Genomic DNA, 19110 nt, shown 5'->3' on the forward strand with positions numbered 1-19110 from the left:
TAAACAAGGCTGACTGAGAATCTTTTACCTCTGCTGTCACAGTTGAATCTCCCCCACACGGTAACATTGATTTGATGGTTGAGCAGGTAACTACAACGATCGTTTCTGCAGGGCGCCCCCAGTGAAAGACAGTCCCTTGGTGGTTGCCGGTCACGGAGTCAATTAAGGAGTGTCTGTGAGCTCTACAGTGGCATAAGCATCACCCTTCCCTGGAACACCTCATAGCCTTTAAACAGCTACGTGCCCGTGTTCTCCATCTTACCAAAACTCAGGACAGAAGTGTTGGGAGAGGTAGTGTCGACCATTGGGTGCCATGTCACCATCCTAAGTCTGGGCAAAGATGAAACAAGTTTTTGGGTACCAGACACCAACAGGTGTTCCTGGTGTTAACATAAATGGCGTTTTACGTACCGACGCAAACGCGATTGCCGAGCACTTTGCTTAGCACTATGCATGCTAGCCTTTCGCACTCTCAAATAGCAGATGGAAGAGAAAGTCTTCTCATTCACTACACGCCACAGTGAATCGTATAACGTCCCATTTACAGTGTGGGAGCTCCTCAGTGCCCTTGCACATTGCCCCGACAAATCCGGCAAAAACTCACTTTATGTGAATAGCTGTCAGCCCATCAACTTCACCAACATCTTTGTAAGCTGCTGGAATCTATGGTGTGTTGGCGGTTGGGTTGGGTCCTGGAGTCACGTGGCCTACTGGCTCCGTGTCAGGGCGGCTTCCACTGATAATCTTGTGTCCCTTAAGTCTGCCATCCGAAGAGCCTTTTCCAGATGCCAACACCTTGGTGCCATCTTTTTTGATTTACGAAAAGTGTATGACACCATCTGGCAACATCATATCCCGATTTTTATCCAGAATATCCTGTTGCTGTGTACTTTCCGTGTCAAAGTTGGTGCCTCCCATAGTTTCCTCCATATCCAGAAGAATGAGGTCCCACAGGGCTCTGTATTGAGTGTATCTCTATTTTTAGTGGCCATTAATGGTCTAGCAACAGCTGTAGGGCCATCCGTCTCACCCTTTCCGTATGCAGACGACTTCTGCATTTTGTACTACTCCACCAGTACTGGTGTTGCTGAGCAGTGCCTACAAGGAGCCATCCACAAGGCGCAGTCATGGGCTCTAGCCCACGGCTTTCAGTTTTTGGCTGCAAAGTCGTGTGTTATGCACTTCTATTGGCGTTGTACCATTCATCCAGAATTAGAACTTTACCTTTCTGGCGATCCCCTCACTGTAGTCGAGACATCGATTTTTAGGACTGGTTTTCAACTCCTGATTGACTTGGCTTCCTCACCTTAGTCACCTTAAGCAGAAGTGCTGGCAGCACCTCAATGACTTTCACTGCCTGAGCAACACCAACTGGGGTGCAGATTGCTCTAAGCTGTTGCAGCTATACAGAGCCCTTGTTCAATCCTGCCTTGACTATGGGAGTCTTATTTATGGTTCGGCGGCGCCCTCAGTGTTGCATTTATTCGACCCAGTGCAGCACTGTGGTATTCGACTAGCAATGGGAGCTTTCAGGACGAGTCCTGTAACCAGCATCTGTGCGGAAGCTGGAGTTCCTCAATTGCAGGTCAGGCATGAACAGCAGCTCGCCAGTTACGTTGCACATGTTTGTTCTCCTGCGCATCCGAATTACCATCTTCTTCTCCCACCCGCGTCGGTTCATCTCCTGCATCAGCTGCCCAGGTCAGGGCTTACAATTGCAGTTCGCGTCCGATCCCTTCTATCTGAACTGGAGTCCTTGGCTTTACCACCTATACATGAGGTCCAATTGCTTACACCTCCGTGGTGTACACCTAGGCCGTGGCTTCGCCTGTACCTTTCACATGGCCCGAAGGACTCGGTTCACCCCGTGGCCCTCCGCTGTCACTTCATCTTGATTTTTGACATGTACCAATGCCATGAAGTGATTTACATCGACTGCTCAACGGCTGATGATCACGTCGGCTTCGCATATGTCCATGGAGGACATACTGAACAACCTTCCTTGCCCGATGGCTGCAGTGTTTTCACTGCCGAGCTGATGGCTATATCTCGTGCTGTTGAGCACATCTGTTCATGTCCTGGGGAGTCGTTTCTTCTGTGTACTGACTCTTTGAGCAGTCTACAAGCTATCGACCAGTGCTACCCTCGTCATCCTTTGGTAGTGACCATCCAGGACTCCATCTAAGCCCTGGAATGGTCCTGTCATTCAGTGGTGTTTGTGTGAACCCCAGGACACGTCGGAATCCCAGGCAACAAACTTGCTGACTAGCTGACCAAACAGGCTGCACAGAAACTGCTTATGGAGATCAACATTCCAATAACTGACCTGCATTCGTTTTTATGGCGCTAGGATTTTTGGCTTTGGGAGTCGGAATAGCATAGTCTCAATATGCACAAAAAACTGCGTGCCATTGAGACGACTATGAATGTGTGGCAGTCCTCCATGCGGGCCTCTCACAGGGACTCTGTAGTTCTCTGCCAGCTCCACATTGGCAACACTTGGGTGACCCACGGCTACCTCCTGCGCCATGAAGACCCACCTCAATGTCGATGCAGCGCTCGGTTGATAGTGGCCCATATTCTGGTGCACTGTCCCACTTTGACTGCCCTGTGATGAAATCTTCGGTTACCTGACTCGCCACTAATTTTATCTGACAACGCCCCATCGGCTAATTTAGTTTCACCTTTTATTTGTGAGGGTGGGTTTTATCATTTAATCTAAATTTTTGCGCTTGTCCTTTGTCCCTGTGTGTCCTCCACCGTAGTGCTTTTAGGGTGGAGGGTTTAATGTGTTGCAGAGTGGCTGGCTTCTCCTTTTTATTCTCATAGTCAGCCAGTCATGGTAATCTGTTTTGTTGATTTAATCTCTTCTGCCTGTTTCTTGAGTTTCTGTGGTTTTCTTGTCCCCTTTTTTTCCACTTAAGTCTATGTTGCCTTTCCATTGTTCTTGTGGTTTTTCCTTTCTTTCCATTTTGTGTTGTCAGTCTTGCTTGTATTATCCTCACCCTTGTGGCATTGTTTTATTTGGAACGAAGGGCCAATGATGTAGGTGTTTGCTCGCTTCCCCCCCTCTTTTAAGCAAAGCAACCACCATCCTCCCCCCCCCCCCCCCCCCACCCCACCCCACCCCACCACCACCCCACCGTGGACAGCTTTCTGTCTCATTGTGGAGTCATGCTGCTCATCCAGGATGATGTCCATAGCCAGACTACTCATTGAACATCGGCTGGAAGCTGTTGCAGTCTGCATTTTCCTTCCTTGTTTCACTTTTTCTCTTTGTGTTGCCTACATCCATCCATCACTTGCTGGCACCAGGGCAGACATGCTCCAGCTTATTGGTCAGCTCCCTCACTCCTTTTTGCTACTTGGCACCTTTACTGTCCACCAAGCCCTTTGGGGCTCTTCAAGAACCTGTCTATGATGTACCCTCTTGGCTGACCTTCTCAATCAACTCAACCACACCTGTCTTAGCACTGGAGCACTCAAGTTCCTTTCAGACTACACACACCTATTACCATTTGGACCTTTCGTTCTGCATTGCCCAGCTTGTCCATCATCTCCTGTGGTCCATTGTCTTTGACATGTACTAGAGTGACCATTTCCTGTGTGCTGTCTGTTTGCTGACACCTACCCCACCTGCAATAAACCCAATTGGCAGCTTCCTAAGCCCAATTGGGGGCATTCGACGAACAATATTTCCTCAGTTGTGATGACCTTATGAATGTTATCCTTACTGCCACAGAATGTTCCATACCTTGCAATTCTTTACCACACCATGTTCCTTTGCCTGATGGACTGAGGCATGCTGCGGTGTGATTCGCGTGCAGAGATGTGGTGTTCATGCTTTTAACTGTCAACCTACGATGGCAAACTGTATTTGTTATAAACGGTTGTGTGTGCAGTGTCATCACATTCTTTGGGGTAGCAAAAAAGCTAGCTGGATTTTTTAATAGTTCTTTTAAGTTTCACTCCCTCTTCCATCATGTGGGGCAACATCCATTGGCCCTGGGGGACTAAGGTCCATTCCCTGATTTCCAGCATGATGATGTCATTGTGGACTATTGCTACCTCCAACACTCTGGGCCACTATTTTGCAGAGATTTGAAGCTTCACCCATTATCACCCAGCCTTTCTCCCACTGAAATGAGTGAAGGCGGCTCGGGTGACATCCTACTCCTCGCAGAATTGTTAATGCTACAATGCTGGCTTTGCTATAAGGGAGATTGACCACGCTCTCATCTCATTCCGAACTTCTGCCCCAGGGCCGGACGGTGTTCACATTCAGATGTGGCAGTACCTTTCTCTTTCGTACATACAATCATGTTTGGGCAGATGGTACATTTCCCACATGCTCGTCTAAAGCCACTGTTGTACCCACACCTAAGCCCGGCAAGGACAAACAACTTCCTTTTAGCTGCCGCCCCATTTATCTCCACAGCTGTATTTGCAAGGTGATGGAATGTATGATTCTTGGCCGTCTGGTATAGTGACTGTAGTCTCACAATCTACTGACCATTGCGCACTGTTAATTTCATGTGCACCATTCTTCAGGTGAACTCTCGTCACTTTGTCAAATCATGTCGTGAACAGTTTTCTGCAGAAATAAGACTGTGGCCATGTTTTTTGATTTGGGGGATGCCTAAAACACATGCTGGAGGACTGGTATCCTCCATACTCTATACACGTGGGGCTTCCGAGGCTGCCTGCCCAGTTTCCTTCAGAAATTTTTAAAAGACTGAGTTTTCAAAGTACATGTGGGTTCAGCCTTGTCAGATACCTTTATCCAGGAGAACAAGTGGCCTCAAGCCTCCATCCTGAGTATCGTCCTCTTTAGTATAGCCATTAACCCTGTTAGGGACTGTCTCCCACCAGGAATCTCCAGCTTCCTTTTCATCAATGAGTTTGCGATCTCTTACTGTTTGCCATGGACTTGTCTCCTTGAGCGGCACCTCCAGTGATGTCTCGATTGTCTTTACTTTTGGAGCATCAACAATGACTTTCACTCTTCCAGCCACTAAACCATTTGTATGAATTTCTGGCAGCTCAGAGGGTTTCTTCCACCGTCTTTACATCTTGGGCCTGTTGCTCATCTGTTTGCTGAAACTATGAAATTCCTGGGGCTCATACTTGATAGGAAACCTTCTTGGTCCTCCCATGTGTCTTACGTGGACGCATGCTGTGCCTGGTTCCTCAATTTCCTACATGTCCTAAGTGGTACTTCCTAGGAGTGGATCGGACCACCCTTCTCCTTTTGTATCAATCCCTTGCGCAGTTGAAACTGTGTTATGGGTGTTTTGTGTATTCCTCTGCATGTCCATCTATGTTACACTGTCTTAACACAATCCACCACCATGGAATAGGTGTGGCCACTGGCATCTTTCACACTAGATCGGCTGAGAGCATCTATGCAGAAGTTGAAGAACTACCATTGTCATACCGGCATAATGTCCTCTACAGTGAATACCCATGCCATTTGTCTGCCATGCCCAACCATCCATCCTAGGCCCTCTTTTTTTGATGACTTCCTTGACCACCAGTATGGGGTGTGCTCTTTTTGTCTTGTTACCTCCCAAAGTTAGCTTTTGTCTACTGCTCCAGCAGATTAACTTCACACTACTGGCCACGTTCCAGATGGGTATGAACCCTTTACTGCCTTGGCTTTGTGCAGTGGCCCATTTTCATCTTGGACTTCATTTGCTTCCCAAGGACACTATTCTGGGTGTGATCTACTGCTGCAAGTTTGTAGACCTTGCACACAACTTAGCAATGGTACTTTCAAGTACACTGTGATTGCTCCGTGACCAACCATGGTGTCAGGTGTGCCTTTGTCATTGGCACTGACCCTTTTTGGTACTGGCCTCCAGAAAATTGCTGAACTTTTACAGCAGAGCTCTTCGTCCTCTATCAGGCCAACCAGTACATCCGGCGATATGTGATTTTTAATTGTCATATGCTCCAGTTCTTTCAGTGCCCTTCAGAGCTTGTGTGTGCTGTGCACAATCCATCCCTCAGTGCGGCAGGTCCAAGAAAGCTCCCACTTGCTTGCTGTTGAGGGAGTCACTGCAGTTTTAGGATTCCTGGTCATGTCGGTCTGAGATTAAAAGAAACTGCTGCCATAGTTGCAGTTATCCTGCCTGGGTCTGCTAGCTCTTCCATTGCTTTGAATGATCTCCGTGTTACTGTCTGTCGGCATATGATGTCACTTTAGCATCACCAGTGGTTTTCTCTTCACGAGAACAAGCCCAGTGGAATTAAACCTTTCCAAATGGTTTGGCTGACCATCTCTGACTTCTCATCACGAGGAGATCACTTTAGCAAGGTTGTATATTGGGCACTGTCTTTTTAGTCATTGCCATTTAAGTGGTGATCCCTCATCACTTTGTGACCATTGTCATCAGCCTTTGACAGTTCACCATTTACATACCCAATGGCCTTCTTTTAACTGGTTACATTCCACAGTATGTTTGCCGGCAGTTTTAGTGAACGACTTGTGGGCTGTCAATAACTGTTTACACTACTGGCCATTAAAATTGCTACACCATGAAGATGACTTGCTACAGACACAAAATTTAACCGACAGGAAGAAGATGCTGTGACATGCAAATGATGAGCTTTTCAGAGCACCCACACCAGGTTGGCGCCGGTGGCGACACCTACAACGTGCTGACATGAGGAAAGTTTACAACCGATTTCTCATACACAAACAGCAGTTGACCGGCATTGCCTGGTGAAACGTTGTTGTGACGCCTCATGTAAGGCGGAGAAATGCGTACCATCACATTTCCGACTTTGAAAAAGATCGGATTGTAGCCTATCGCGATCGCGGTTTATCGTATTGCGACATTGCTGCTCGCATTGGTCGAGATCCAATGGCTGTTAGCAGAATATGGAATCGGTGGGTTCAGGAGGGTAATACGGAATGACGACGTTTGCAGCAGCATGGACTATCAGCTCGGAGACCATGGCTGCGGTTACCCTTGATGCTGCATCACAAACAGGAGAGCCTGCGATGGTGTACTCAATGACGAACCTGGGTGCACAAATGGCAAAAAGTCAGTTTTTCGGATGAATCCAGGTTCTGTTTACAGCATCATGATGGTCACATCTGTGTTTAGCGACATCGCGGTGAACGCACATTGGAAGCGTGTATTCCTCATCGCCATACTGGCGTATCACCCGGTGTGATGGTATGGGGTGCCATTGGTTATGCATCTTGGTCACCTCTTGTTCGCATTGACAGCACTTTGAACAGTGGACGTTATATTTCCGATGTGTTACGACCCGTGGCTCTACCCTTCATTCGATCCCTGCGAAACCCTACATTTCAGCAGGATAATGCACGACCGCATGTTGCAGGTCCAGAAAATGTTAGACTGCTGCCCTGGCCAGCACATTCTCCAGATCTCTCACCAATTGAAAACATCTGGTCAATGGTGGCCGAGCAACTGGCTCGTCACAATACGCCAGTTACTACTCTTGATGAACTGTGGTATTGTGTTGAAGCTGCATGGGCAGCTGTACCTGTACACGCCATCCAAGCTCTGTTTGATTCAATGCCCAGGCGTATCAAGGCCATTATTATGGCCAGAGGTGGTTGTTCTGGGTACTGATTTCTCAGGATCTATGCACCCAAATTGCATGAAAATGTAATCACATGTCAGTTCTATTATAATATATTTGTCCAATGAATACTCGTTTATCATCTGCATTTCTTGTTGGTGTAGCAATTTTAATGGCCAGTAGTGTACTTTTATCCATCATAGCAATAGGGTAAAAGACATTTAATCTTTGGTTTGGGAACTTCTCTGTCTGTATGGCACATTTTGTGGGCCTTTCTCAAAGAGGAAGTCCTTGTTTTTAGTTCTCTTTCCTTTCATCAGTTGGGCTTAACGTATAGTTGCTTTTAACTTCTTGTACTTCTTGAAGTTCTAAGGTTATGACATGGGCACTTATGACCTCGGTTGTTTTTGTGCCCTTAAAAGGAAAAAAAAATACTTCAGTGATAAATTGAGGGAAAGAAGGAGCAGCATTTTAAATGTCTGAAATGCCTCGGCCCTTACTTATGGGTGGCAGGCACAACATGGCTGCTTGAATTTTAATACATTTTTCTCGTATTTGTCTGACTGTGGTTTATGATACGTGGTTCATCAAGGGTGTCTTGCCCGATTATCTTTAACATTTACATATACATCATCAGCAGTTCAAACATATGGTGAATGGTAGGGAAATGGCATCAAGGGACAGGAAAGGACACCAGGTGCAAGGGCCAGGAAAGGACTCTAGGTGCATTCAGTGTGTATGCCTGCGGGCCTCATTCAACATGTTCAAGAAGCTATTCCAGCAGCCATTAGAGAACAAGGTGCAACCAACTGCAGATTGTGGCACACATTGGAACAAATGGTGCCTGTTGTCTGGCCTTTGAGGTCATATTTGGGTCATTCTAGTGACTGGAAGAAAAAGTTGAGTGATATATCAATGAGGAACTTGAAACTTTCATCACAGGACAGGAGCTTGTAGACGAACTACAGCTCAAGTTTAAAAGAATAGTTGACTTCTCACAGGATAGATATGTACCCAGAAGAACAGTCCATACTGGGAGGGAACCACCATGTTATACAGTCACTGTAAAGAAAGTTCTAAAGAAACCGAAGTTCTTGCATTATAAGTGTAAAATAAAGCAAAAGGCTACAGATAAAGAAATGCTGAATGAAACATGTTTGGCTGTCAAGAGAGAAATGCATGATGTCTTCAATGGCTACCATAACAGAATATTGTCAAATGATATTTCACAAAACCCAAAGAAATTCTGTTGTTTGTAAAGGCTGTCAGTGGCACCAACGTTAGTGTCCAGTCCCTAGTGAATAATGAAATTGAGGGTAGCAAAGCAAAAGCTGAAATGCTTAACTCCATTTTCAAATGTTCCTTTACAATGAAAAACCCAGGAGAACAGCCTCAATGTAATCCTCATACCACTGAAAAGATGAATGAAGTAAGTATTGAGAAGCAGCTGAAATCATTAAAAATAATAAAATCTTCAGGGTCTGATAGAATTCCTGTCAGATTTTATACAAATCTGCAGCTCAGTTAGGCCCTCTTCTAACTATAATCCATTGTAGATCCCTTGTACAAAAAACCATGCCCACTTCCTCGAAAAAAGCACAGGTCACACCCATCTACAAGAAGGGTAGTAGAAGTGATTCACAAAACTACCATATAATATCCTTGACATTGATTTGTTGTAGAATCTTAGAAAATATGAGCACAAATGTAATGAGGTATCTTGAACAGAATGACCTCCTCAATGCCAACCAGCATGGATTTTGAAAAAATTGATCATGTGAAACCCAACTCACACTTTTCTGACATGCCATACTGAAAGCTTTGGGTCAAGGCAACCAAGTATATGCAGTATTTCTTGATTTGCAAAAAGCACTTGACTCTGTACCACACCTATGTTTATTGTCAAAAGTACAATCATATGGGATATCAAGTGAAATTTGTGACTGGATTGAAGACCTTTTAGTTGGGAGGACACAGAATGTTATCTTCGATTGAGAGTGATCGTCAGATGTAGAAGAAACTTCAGGTGTACCAGGGGTGTGTTGGGACCATTGCTGTTCGTGTTATATATTAATGACCTTGCAGACAATATTAATAGTAACCTAGGCTATAATGAAGTACTATCTGAAAGAAGCTGCATAAATATTAAGTCTGATCTTCAAAGTGGTGCAAAGATTGGCAACTTGCTTTAAATGTTCAGAAATGTAAAATCATGCACTTTACAAAATGAAAAACATAGTATCCTATGACTATAATATCAATGAGTCACATTTGGAAGCGGTCAACTCGTAAAAGTACCTGAATGTGACACACTATAGGGATATGAAATGGAATGAGCATATAAGTTCTTGTGGGTAAAGCAGGTGGTATACTCCAGTTTATAGGTAGAATACTGGGGAAGTGCAATCATGTCTACAAAGGAGATTGCTTACAAATCACTCCTGTAACCCATCCTAGAATATTGTTGAACTGTGTGGGACCTGTATGAAATAGGACTAATGGGGGGGGGGGGGGGGAGGGGGGGGAGGCAGTATGAGTGGTCACCAGTTTGTTTAATCCATGGGAGAGCTACAGACACTGAAGGAACTGAATTGTATGACTTGAAGATAAACGTGAACTATCCTAAGAAAGTCTATTAACGAAGTTCCAAGAACCGACTTTAAATTGTGACTCTAGGAATATACGAGTTCCATTCACGTATGGAGTGCAGGAGAATGCTAAATGTGAGCAATGCATTGGAGATTGTACTAATTCCTAGGGTTACCATTTAAAAATGCTTCTTGAAACTTTGTTGATAGACTTCCTCAGGATCGTTTACGTCTATCTTCAAGAGTCATCCAGTTCAGTTCCTTCAGTATCTGTGACACACTTCCACAGATTTAATAAACCTGTGACCATTCATATTGCCCTTCTCTGTATGTTCATATCGCCTTCATACAGGTCCTGCACACTTCAATAACGTTCTAAGATAGGTCACAGGAGTGGTTTGTAAGCAATCTACTTTGTAGACTGACTGAATTTCCCTAGTATTCCACCAATAAACCAATGTCTGCTACCTGCTTTACCCACAGCAGAGGCTGTGTGCTCATTTCATGTTGTATCCCTACAGTGTGTTACATCCAGTTACTTGTATGAGTCGGCCGATTTCAAAAGTGACTCAGTGATATTATAGTCGTAGGATACAATGTTTTTTGTTTTGTGAAGTGCACAATTTTACATTTCTGAACATTTAAAGCAAGTTGCCAATCTTTGCACCCTTTGAAGATCGGACTGAATATTTATGCAGCTTCTTTCAGATAGTACTTCATTATAGATAACTGCATCACCTGCAAAAATCCTGAGGTTAATATTCTATTAATATTGTCTGCAATTTCATTAATATAGAATGCCAAAAGCAAGCGTCTCAACACATTTCTCTGGGACACATCTGAAGTTACTTCTACATCTGATGATGACTCTCCAGGCAAGATGACATGCTGTGTCCTCCCTACAGAAAAGTCCTCTATCCAGTCAAATTTCTCTCGATGCCCCATATGATCATACTTTGGACAATAAACATAGGTATGGTACCGAGTAAAGTGCTTTTTGGAAATCAAGAAATAATGCATACATGTGGTTGCCTTGATCCAAAGCTTTCAGTAAGTCAGGTAAGAAAAGTGTGAGTTGGGTTTCATGTGATGGATTTTTTAGGAATCCATGCTGATTGGCATTGAGGAGGTTATTCTGTTAAAGGTACCTCATCACATTTGAGCTCAAAATACCTTCTAATATTCTACAAGAAATTGATGTCAAAGATATTAGATGGCAGTTTTGTGGATCACTTCTACTACCCTTTCTGCAGACGGGTATGACCTGTGCATTTTTCAAAGAACTGTGCCTTGTTTTATGTTCGAGGGATCTACAATAGATTATAGTTAGAAGACGGGCTAACTTAGCTGCAAATTCATATAGAATCTGACAGGTATTCCATGGGACCCTGGAGCTTTGTTCAATTTTAATAATGTCAACTGTTTCTCAACACCACTGACACTAATTCTTATTTCACTCATCTTTTCAGTGGTATGAGGATTAAATTATCCTGAGTTTTTTGTTGTAAAGGCACATTTGAAAACAGAGTTAAACATTTCAGCCTTTGCTTTGCTACTCTCAATTTCAGTTCCTGTCTCATTCGCTAGGGACTGGACACTAACTTTGTTGCCCCTAACAGTCTTTACATATGACCAGAATGTCTTTGGGTCTTTGTGATAGATCATTTGACAATATTCTGCTTTGGTAGTCTTTGAAGGCATCACACTTTGCTCTCTTGACAGCTCTCTTGTCATCTGTGATACTTTAGCCACAGGGTCAGAACTGCACTGAACTGTGGGCACACATTTCAAACAGTCAGTAGTTTAAGAGAATAGTAGTATCACAGTACACTTCATGAAATCACAACCAAATGAAGGTGCTGACAGAGATCTCTCATTTCTGGAATTCAATCTTAAAATTAAAGCTGCAGAGTATCTCATCAATCATAACTCTAAATATCTTCTCAACAAGGCCTGAGATGCCACTCGATATTTACATAAAGAATGCCAAGACCAGAATAGAACTTTCCTACTTGCTATTTTAACTACCTTTGAGTATAAACCTGGAATATTCCTGCACCATCTAGTTTCTAAATATTAGTGAGCCTATCAGCTTTCATGTCTGTCTTTGTTCACTTCCTCATGACAAACAAAAGCTTTTCCCTGTGTTTTGACAGGATTGTTTCGGAGTTAGGACAGTTCTGTTTTTATTCACACTGGTTTAGAAAACATGTAAATGTAGTTCATGCTAGAGAAGCAAGCAAAATAAATTTTTTAAAGATGGTTTGGGAATACTACTTAAAATTAGTTTTATAACATTATGCCTCGGTTGAGAAACAGCTAATGCATTGAAACATTTTTGTGGCAGTTACGAGCAACAGGTAATGATGGAAGACTTTTCAAAAAGCCTTTACATCAGCTGCAGTGTCAGAAAATAACTTTGGAGTCTGGATGTGAGGCTGAAGTCCCTACTTTCATTATCGAAGCTTGTAAATGTATTGAAGAGAACAGTGGTACAGAAGGGCTCTTTCGCAAAGCAGGTTCAAACGCCCGACAAAGGCAGATAAAGGTGTGTATGTAACTAATCAAATAATTTCACTTAATTATAGCATTGTTAAAATGGTGGCATGTAAATTGTGTGCAGAAACAGAATCTGTGCCATAACCCAATGCTTGTGGGGGTTGACAAAATGCTAAGGGGAAATTTATTTTTGGATGACTCATCTTTCCATTCTGACCCAACAATATGCCAGAATTGAAGTTGTTATTTCATTAGTTGACTAGAAAGTGAGGATTTGCAACCAGAATAGATTTCCTTTGCCTTAATTTATTTTATTATTTTTATTTTTTAAATTTGATTTGCATATTGAATTTTTGCAGACGCATCTTGACAGTGGTGGGAAACTTGGTAGACAGCATCATGTGATAGACGTTGCAAATGTTCTGAAGCATTTCTTCAGAGAGCTTCCAGAACCACTCCTGCCATACATTTACCATGATCTTTTTATGCGGTATGTTCATACACTGGTGAATAATATTTACAGATGCAAACTGTAGTGTAGTACATAATCAAAAAATTAAAGTGTGCCCTTCTGCTTGTTCTTCCGTGTGTTTTTCAGGGCATGATTATTTTCTTGTAATACATGCAAACGGATGATGTACCTTTCATAGTTTTACTCTTGTGTTTGAGAAGTTCTCTGCTATCGCATAGATTTCTTTTCCAAATAACAGTATTGTATTACTTGTTCACCCCCACCATCATTTAAACTTGGCATCACAAACACTGTATTACAGTATGCGTCCATTTTCTATTGCTGTAGCATGTTTAGTATCGTAGGTGTCAACTTCATGCATCTTACATCTTCCACTAATTTGACCACATGCAAACATGTAGTAACTCTTACACAGGTATGATTACTCCACTGCTCCTCTCAGCACTAGGATAATGCCACATTTTCACAGCACAGTTTAAGTACTTCTCAGTTTGGCTTTCGTGATTTGATTCTCTATAGAGCCATATGTTATATAACAAAAGTCTCCCTGAAAGAGCTAAACAACAAAGCTATTCTGTTGGCGTGATCTGTGCCTTTGTTTGTGTGGACTGTAAAATTATACACAACACATAATAATGTTTAATTAGGCAATGAAAAATCCAGGGCAGAATAATGACTGTTATGAAAAGGATAGATTGCTACTTACCATATAGTGGAAATGTTGAGTCACAAACAGGCACAACAAAAAAATTGCTGAGCAAGTAGGCTTTGGCTAAAAGGCCTTCTAGAGTACACACACACACACACACACACACACACACACACACACACACACTCTCTCTCTCTCTCTCTCTCTCTCTCTCTCTCTCTCTCTGTGTGTGTGTGTGTGTGTGTGTGTGTGTGTGTGTGTGTGTGTGTGTGTGAGATGGGAGATGCAGTCTGGATGTTGGGGCAAGTAGGAGGCTCAGGGGGAGGGAGAACGGGGTAGTGAGAATTCAGGGATGTGGTGGGAATTGGGGAGGGCAGCTGTGTGCTGTCAGGAGGAGTGAGGAGGGCTGGGGTGGTGGAGGGAGTGAAAAAGCAGAGAACTAAAAAGACTGTGGTGCATTGGTGGAACAAAAGGCTCTGATTTGCTGGAGTGGCAGCAAGGATGTGCACAGGTGGCTGAAGGACAGTGATTATTGGAGTTTGGCCAGCAGGTTGACTGTCCTCCACCCACCTATTCCCTTCCCTGCTCCCACACCAATGCACCCGCAATCCTTTTACTTCTCCCCTTTCCGACCTCCCCCCCCCTCCCCCCCCCCTCCCCCCTCCCCCCACCCCAAACCTTCTGAATGCACTAGCTGTTCCAATCTGTCCCAACCGTGTCGCTGTATGCTCTCACAAGTAGCACTTTACTGTCCCCCACTACTACCTTGCTATCCCTTCCCCTAGCCAACCCAGCCTTGTCCCTAACCCCACCACCTGGAATGCTTCTCCCATCGTGCACAGTTGCTCACAGTCCGGCCTTGGCAGCCAGTGACAATGACAGTGGTTTTTTGTGTGTGTATGTGTGTGTGTGTGTGTGTGTGTGTGTGTGTGTGTGTGTGTGTGTGTATTGTGCTTGTGTGAATGGTGTGTGTGTGTGTGTGTGTGTGTGTGTGTGTGTGTGTGTGTGTGTGTGTGTGTGTGTGTGTGTGTGTTTTGTTTTCTTTAGAAGAAGGCCTTCTGGCCGAAAGCTTACTTGTTCAGCAGTCTTTTTGCTGTGCCTGTCTGCGACTCAACATCTCCACTATATGGTGAGTAGCAATCTGTCATTTTCGCAATACTGTACTAATATTTAATTATTTGTTTAATAAAAGTGAAGCATATTATCCTACTCTTTTAGATGGAATATGTTACAGGCATTGCTTTGTGAGGAAACAATGGTGCATCGCTTGCATATTCCACTAGAATTAATTGTTGTTTCTCACGCAGCCTGAAAAACAGAACATTGGATGTGAGGCAGTAATGCTTTCCTGCTCTTATTGCATTTATTGTTGTACCTTGTATTGTTCCCCTTTTAATCTGGGTATTTTTAGGCATTTTCTGTCATTGTGATCAGCTTTCTGGAGTAAACATGCCCTTAAGCTCCGAAGATGCTGCATAAGCTGTTGCTTTGGTGGAGAATGGTTGCAGCAAGCATTATGCTGTGGAAGTGTTCAGAACTGCAACTTCCACTACTTCCAGAACTGTAAGAAGGTACAGGGAAGTTGGAGGCTATGCAAGGAAATCAGGATCAGGCGTGAGAACAACAACATTGGCACAGTATTACCACTTCTTACAATATCAGGTTCTCCACAACTGTCATCCTGCTACTGCTGAAGCGCAAAATTAACTCCACCAAATTTTAGGGGTCAATGTTACTGAGAGAACCATCTGAAGAAGACCGGAAGAAGTCAATCTTCAATTCTGAAGACCCACCACTTGCCCAGAACTCACCAGAGAGCATCACATAACTTCATCTGTTTTGCCCATAGTATCATGGCTGGAGAGAATAACTGAGAGAGCAAGAGTCATTCACTGATCTTGCATGTTCTCATCCAGGATGCCTTTACAGGGTAGTTCTCTGTTGGGGTGGCAAGAAATCAGTATGACTGCAAGAACAAATTTGGTCTTTGTAGAGCTACTGGTCTTAGAGCATATTGGTATGTGGTGGTAATCCTTCTGGAGCTTATTGGACCCTTTACTCCATATGTTGGCGATTCTTTACAATGCACGCCCACATGTTGCATGAATTGTGCAAGAGTTCTTGGATGAAGCAGAGATTCATGCTATGCCTCATCTGCTCAAGCCTCTGATTTGAATCCTGTTCAGCTTGTACAGAACCACCTGGGGAAAAGGGTCAGTGAGCACTATTCAGAGACCCTCCTGAAAGAATGGGAGATGATTCCTCAAGAAGACACTGCAGTATTAATCAGGAGCATGCCTGGAAGGTTGGAGGTTTTGATTGATGCAGGAGGTAACAGATGCATTTGGAAATGCAAAGAGAGGTCTGTGTAGTGCAGAAAACCAACACAGAGGTGCATTTCCCCTTGTGAGATTCCTCAAACTTTGCTTGAAGTGTCAATCCATTCATATTACTTCCACCTCCTTGGGCTTAATTTTATATAAATGCCATTGTTTTCATTGTCAGACACCTAATTGGGCCTCTACCAAAAATTTTTTTCATAAATTAGTAGATCAGTTTCATATAAGTGATTGGAATTTAAAATGGAAAAATTGAAAATCATTTTCTTCAGGAAATTGAAGTGGTACATTTTTTGTGCCATCAGTGTAGATGCTGAACTATGACAATACTGACATACCTCTTGCATAGATGGAATCTCATCTCAACGGAAGGCTGAGAGTATCATTGGCATATGAAACTATCTCCTCCCCCACTATATCTCGCCCGGTCTCCCTCCCTCCCCCTGGGTCCAGGGATTAGAATAGACCGGAGGTATTCCTGCCTGTCATAAGAGGCAACTAAAAGTTTCGGCCTTTATGTGATGGTCCCCTCTACGGTTTGACCCCCATTTTTTTTTCAAAATTTTCCCGAAGAGCGAGCCAATTCGGGAAGAGCGCCTTACATTGTGCATTGTGTCCATTGTGCATTGAGATCTTTCGCCCACTTTCTCATAGTCACATTGCAGTCCAGCTCATTCTCCATCTCTTTTTATGAGGACACCTTCCTGGATGCATTATTCACCATGCACTTTGCAGTGTTGCTTTCTGCACAGACGACAATCATGGACTTCTTTGCACCTCATATCCAGCACAGTAGCCAGTCCGTTGTGGTGGGGCTGCCATGTACCCTGTTGGTTGTAGCCGCCTTGACAACACAGGGATTGCTCTGCTGATGCCTACGCCGTTAGCTCCCCACGTATGCCAAGGAGTAGATGCCCGTCACCCAGGGGCATCAGGACACACGGCAAAGGCCGTCCTGCCAGGTGGTCAGAGTGGGTGGGATCAGGGCAGATGACACGTGATGAAACGTACCATGTCATCACTTGCTGGTTATCAGACCACAGCAGTCTGTAAGCGTCCCAAGTCTCAGTACAATGCAAGAAAGTACGACCCTAAATCTTTCCCCTCCCTGGCCACACCATGGGAGGAACACGTGCTAAGGATGGCAGCGAACCTTATTCACCGTGGTACCTCATATATACTTGAACTAATGGAAACTCCTTTGTTTTGATGAAGCCACAGTTTTTTGTAGAGCATTTAGGACAAGTTTGGAGAGGTGGAGGGCTTGTCCAAAATGCGCTCTGGGCCAGTCTTGATAAAAACAGCATCCTCTGCCCAGTCACAGGCTTTACTCACTTGTAACAAGTTGGGGGATGTTCCTGTTACCATCATGCCACATAAGAGCTTACATATGGTCAGGGTGTTATATTCAGGGTGTATAAACCCTGAGAGATCCAGGAAAAACTCGGGAATTTTTTCATCCAGGAGAAAACCGGGAAAAACACGGGAATTTTTTAGAACACTGGAAATTTTTCAGAGTTTTAGTTTTCAATTAAATTTTTGTAATTGTGATTGCTAACAACTGATAGTCTAACAAAGAATATTACTCTACCTTGCTACTGCAGAATTCTATTGCAGCAATAAAACATGAACGGGAGAAAAAATTAAGTAAAACTTAAGTTGCAAAGGAAATGCCCTATTTACAAGAAAACAAATTGCACACACAAATGTCTGCCAACAACAAAACGTGTTAAATGCATTAGGATGAAAGACAATGCAATACTTCATAACAGCAAACTGCTTGCGATGAGCGTGATGTCAGAATTGTTTACATTAGCTTCGTTAGAGAAGATGCCAGCCGTGTATGAACAGTACATTCACCCGCTTCTGGCTACTTGGAAGTGTGGTTGTAGCAAGCAGCCAGATGCTACCCGGAAAATTTTTCTGGGATGCAGTGTTTACATTTAATTATTTTGCTGTTTCCTCTTTGATTAAAAATCTCACGTCAAATGAAAACAAATCTGATTTCTGTGGCTGGGAGCCATCAATTCATAGATTTTGTAGATTCATAGATAAAATAAATCACATAATTATGGAAGGCTAAAACACATTTATTCATTTCAGTTTTTTGGTTTTATTTTAATTCCAGGTTTTTAACAGTCAAGCATTAATCGCCTTGCAGAATGGTGAAGTTGTTTTCATCGGTTTGCTAAAGAAATTGAGTTGTTGTTAATCTTTACCGCTGAGGCAGTCCATTTATTTGAAACGAAGTGTTTTGTTCCATATAATTGACTAGTTTCAACTGTTTGCTGGATTACAAGTGCATGTTTTCTTCTTTTGGCACGTATGGCACTATCGATAAAATGAAATAAGCGTATGGCATTGTTGGCCGGGAGCCCCCTATTCAGGGCCACGATAATAAGGAACCAAACACGAGATAATGCAGTATTGAAAATTTACATCCCGAAAACCGCACTGAAAAACTTACTTTCAGGTTGGGACCTGCTTCATTGTGAATCTGGACACTTTAAGCGGAATTGGGTATTTTAGTATGGTTTACGAAATTCCGATGCTCTTGGACACTCCTAGAAAAAGATCAATTTATATGTGAAACTTTCGCTTTTCTGGTCACTAATTAATCTTAGAGACCAGTATTATATGTGAAATCGTAGCTTCCCTTGCAGCCACACTTGTATATTAATTTAAACCATTAACTTATCCTACTCGTGTGTTCGCACTATTTAACAGTAATGTTGCTGTTGACTGACTACATCACATGTTCTATGCTCTGGATACTTGCTTTCATTAGCTGACCAGATCACGTGGCATTATGATTGACTTACAAAAGCGCATTGCAAACTTGATTTCAATGCTTCAGAAAGTAACTTGCCGAGTTTGGTGGAATTCGAATTTAGACTTTTGTAATATGAAGATATGCAGTGTACTTGTGGCTGCATATAATTGTTTTCTTCCCCGTTCGCGGTCGTTTACTAATGTGCCAGGAATTTCAGGCCGGTGCATGAA

The 19110-nt window shown here is 43.3% G+C and overlaps 1 protein-coding gene across 5 annotated transcripts in view; it reads left to right on the forward strand.

Annotated features, from left to right (window-relative positions):
* The window catches only part of LOC126259817 (uncharacterized), a 97119-nt gene that overhangs the window by 27063 nt on the left and 50946 nt on the right, over window positions 1–19110 (forward strand). For 4 of the 5 annotated variants that reach the window (XM_049956855.1, XM_049956856.1, XM_049956857.1 and 1 more), the window contains exons 2-3: window positions 12496–12696; window positions 13007–13137. The exons of the other annotated variant lie outside the window; for it this stretch is intronic. In XM_049956855.1, the coding sequence (XP_049812812.1) occupies window positions 12496–12696; window positions 13007–13137 (332 nt within the window). The remainder of the gene's footprint in view (window positions 1–12495; window positions 12697–13006; window positions 13138–19110) is intronic. 5 annotated transcript variants of the gene reach the window in all.

Source organism: Schistocerca nitens, chromosome 5, assembly GCF_023898315.1.
Source record: "Schistocerca nitens isolate TAMUIC-IGC-003100 chromosome 5, iqSchNite1.1, whole genome shotgun sequence".
Taxonomy (NCBI): Eukaryota; Metazoa; Arthropoda; class Insecta; order Orthoptera; family Acrididae; genus Schistocerca; species Schistocerca nitens.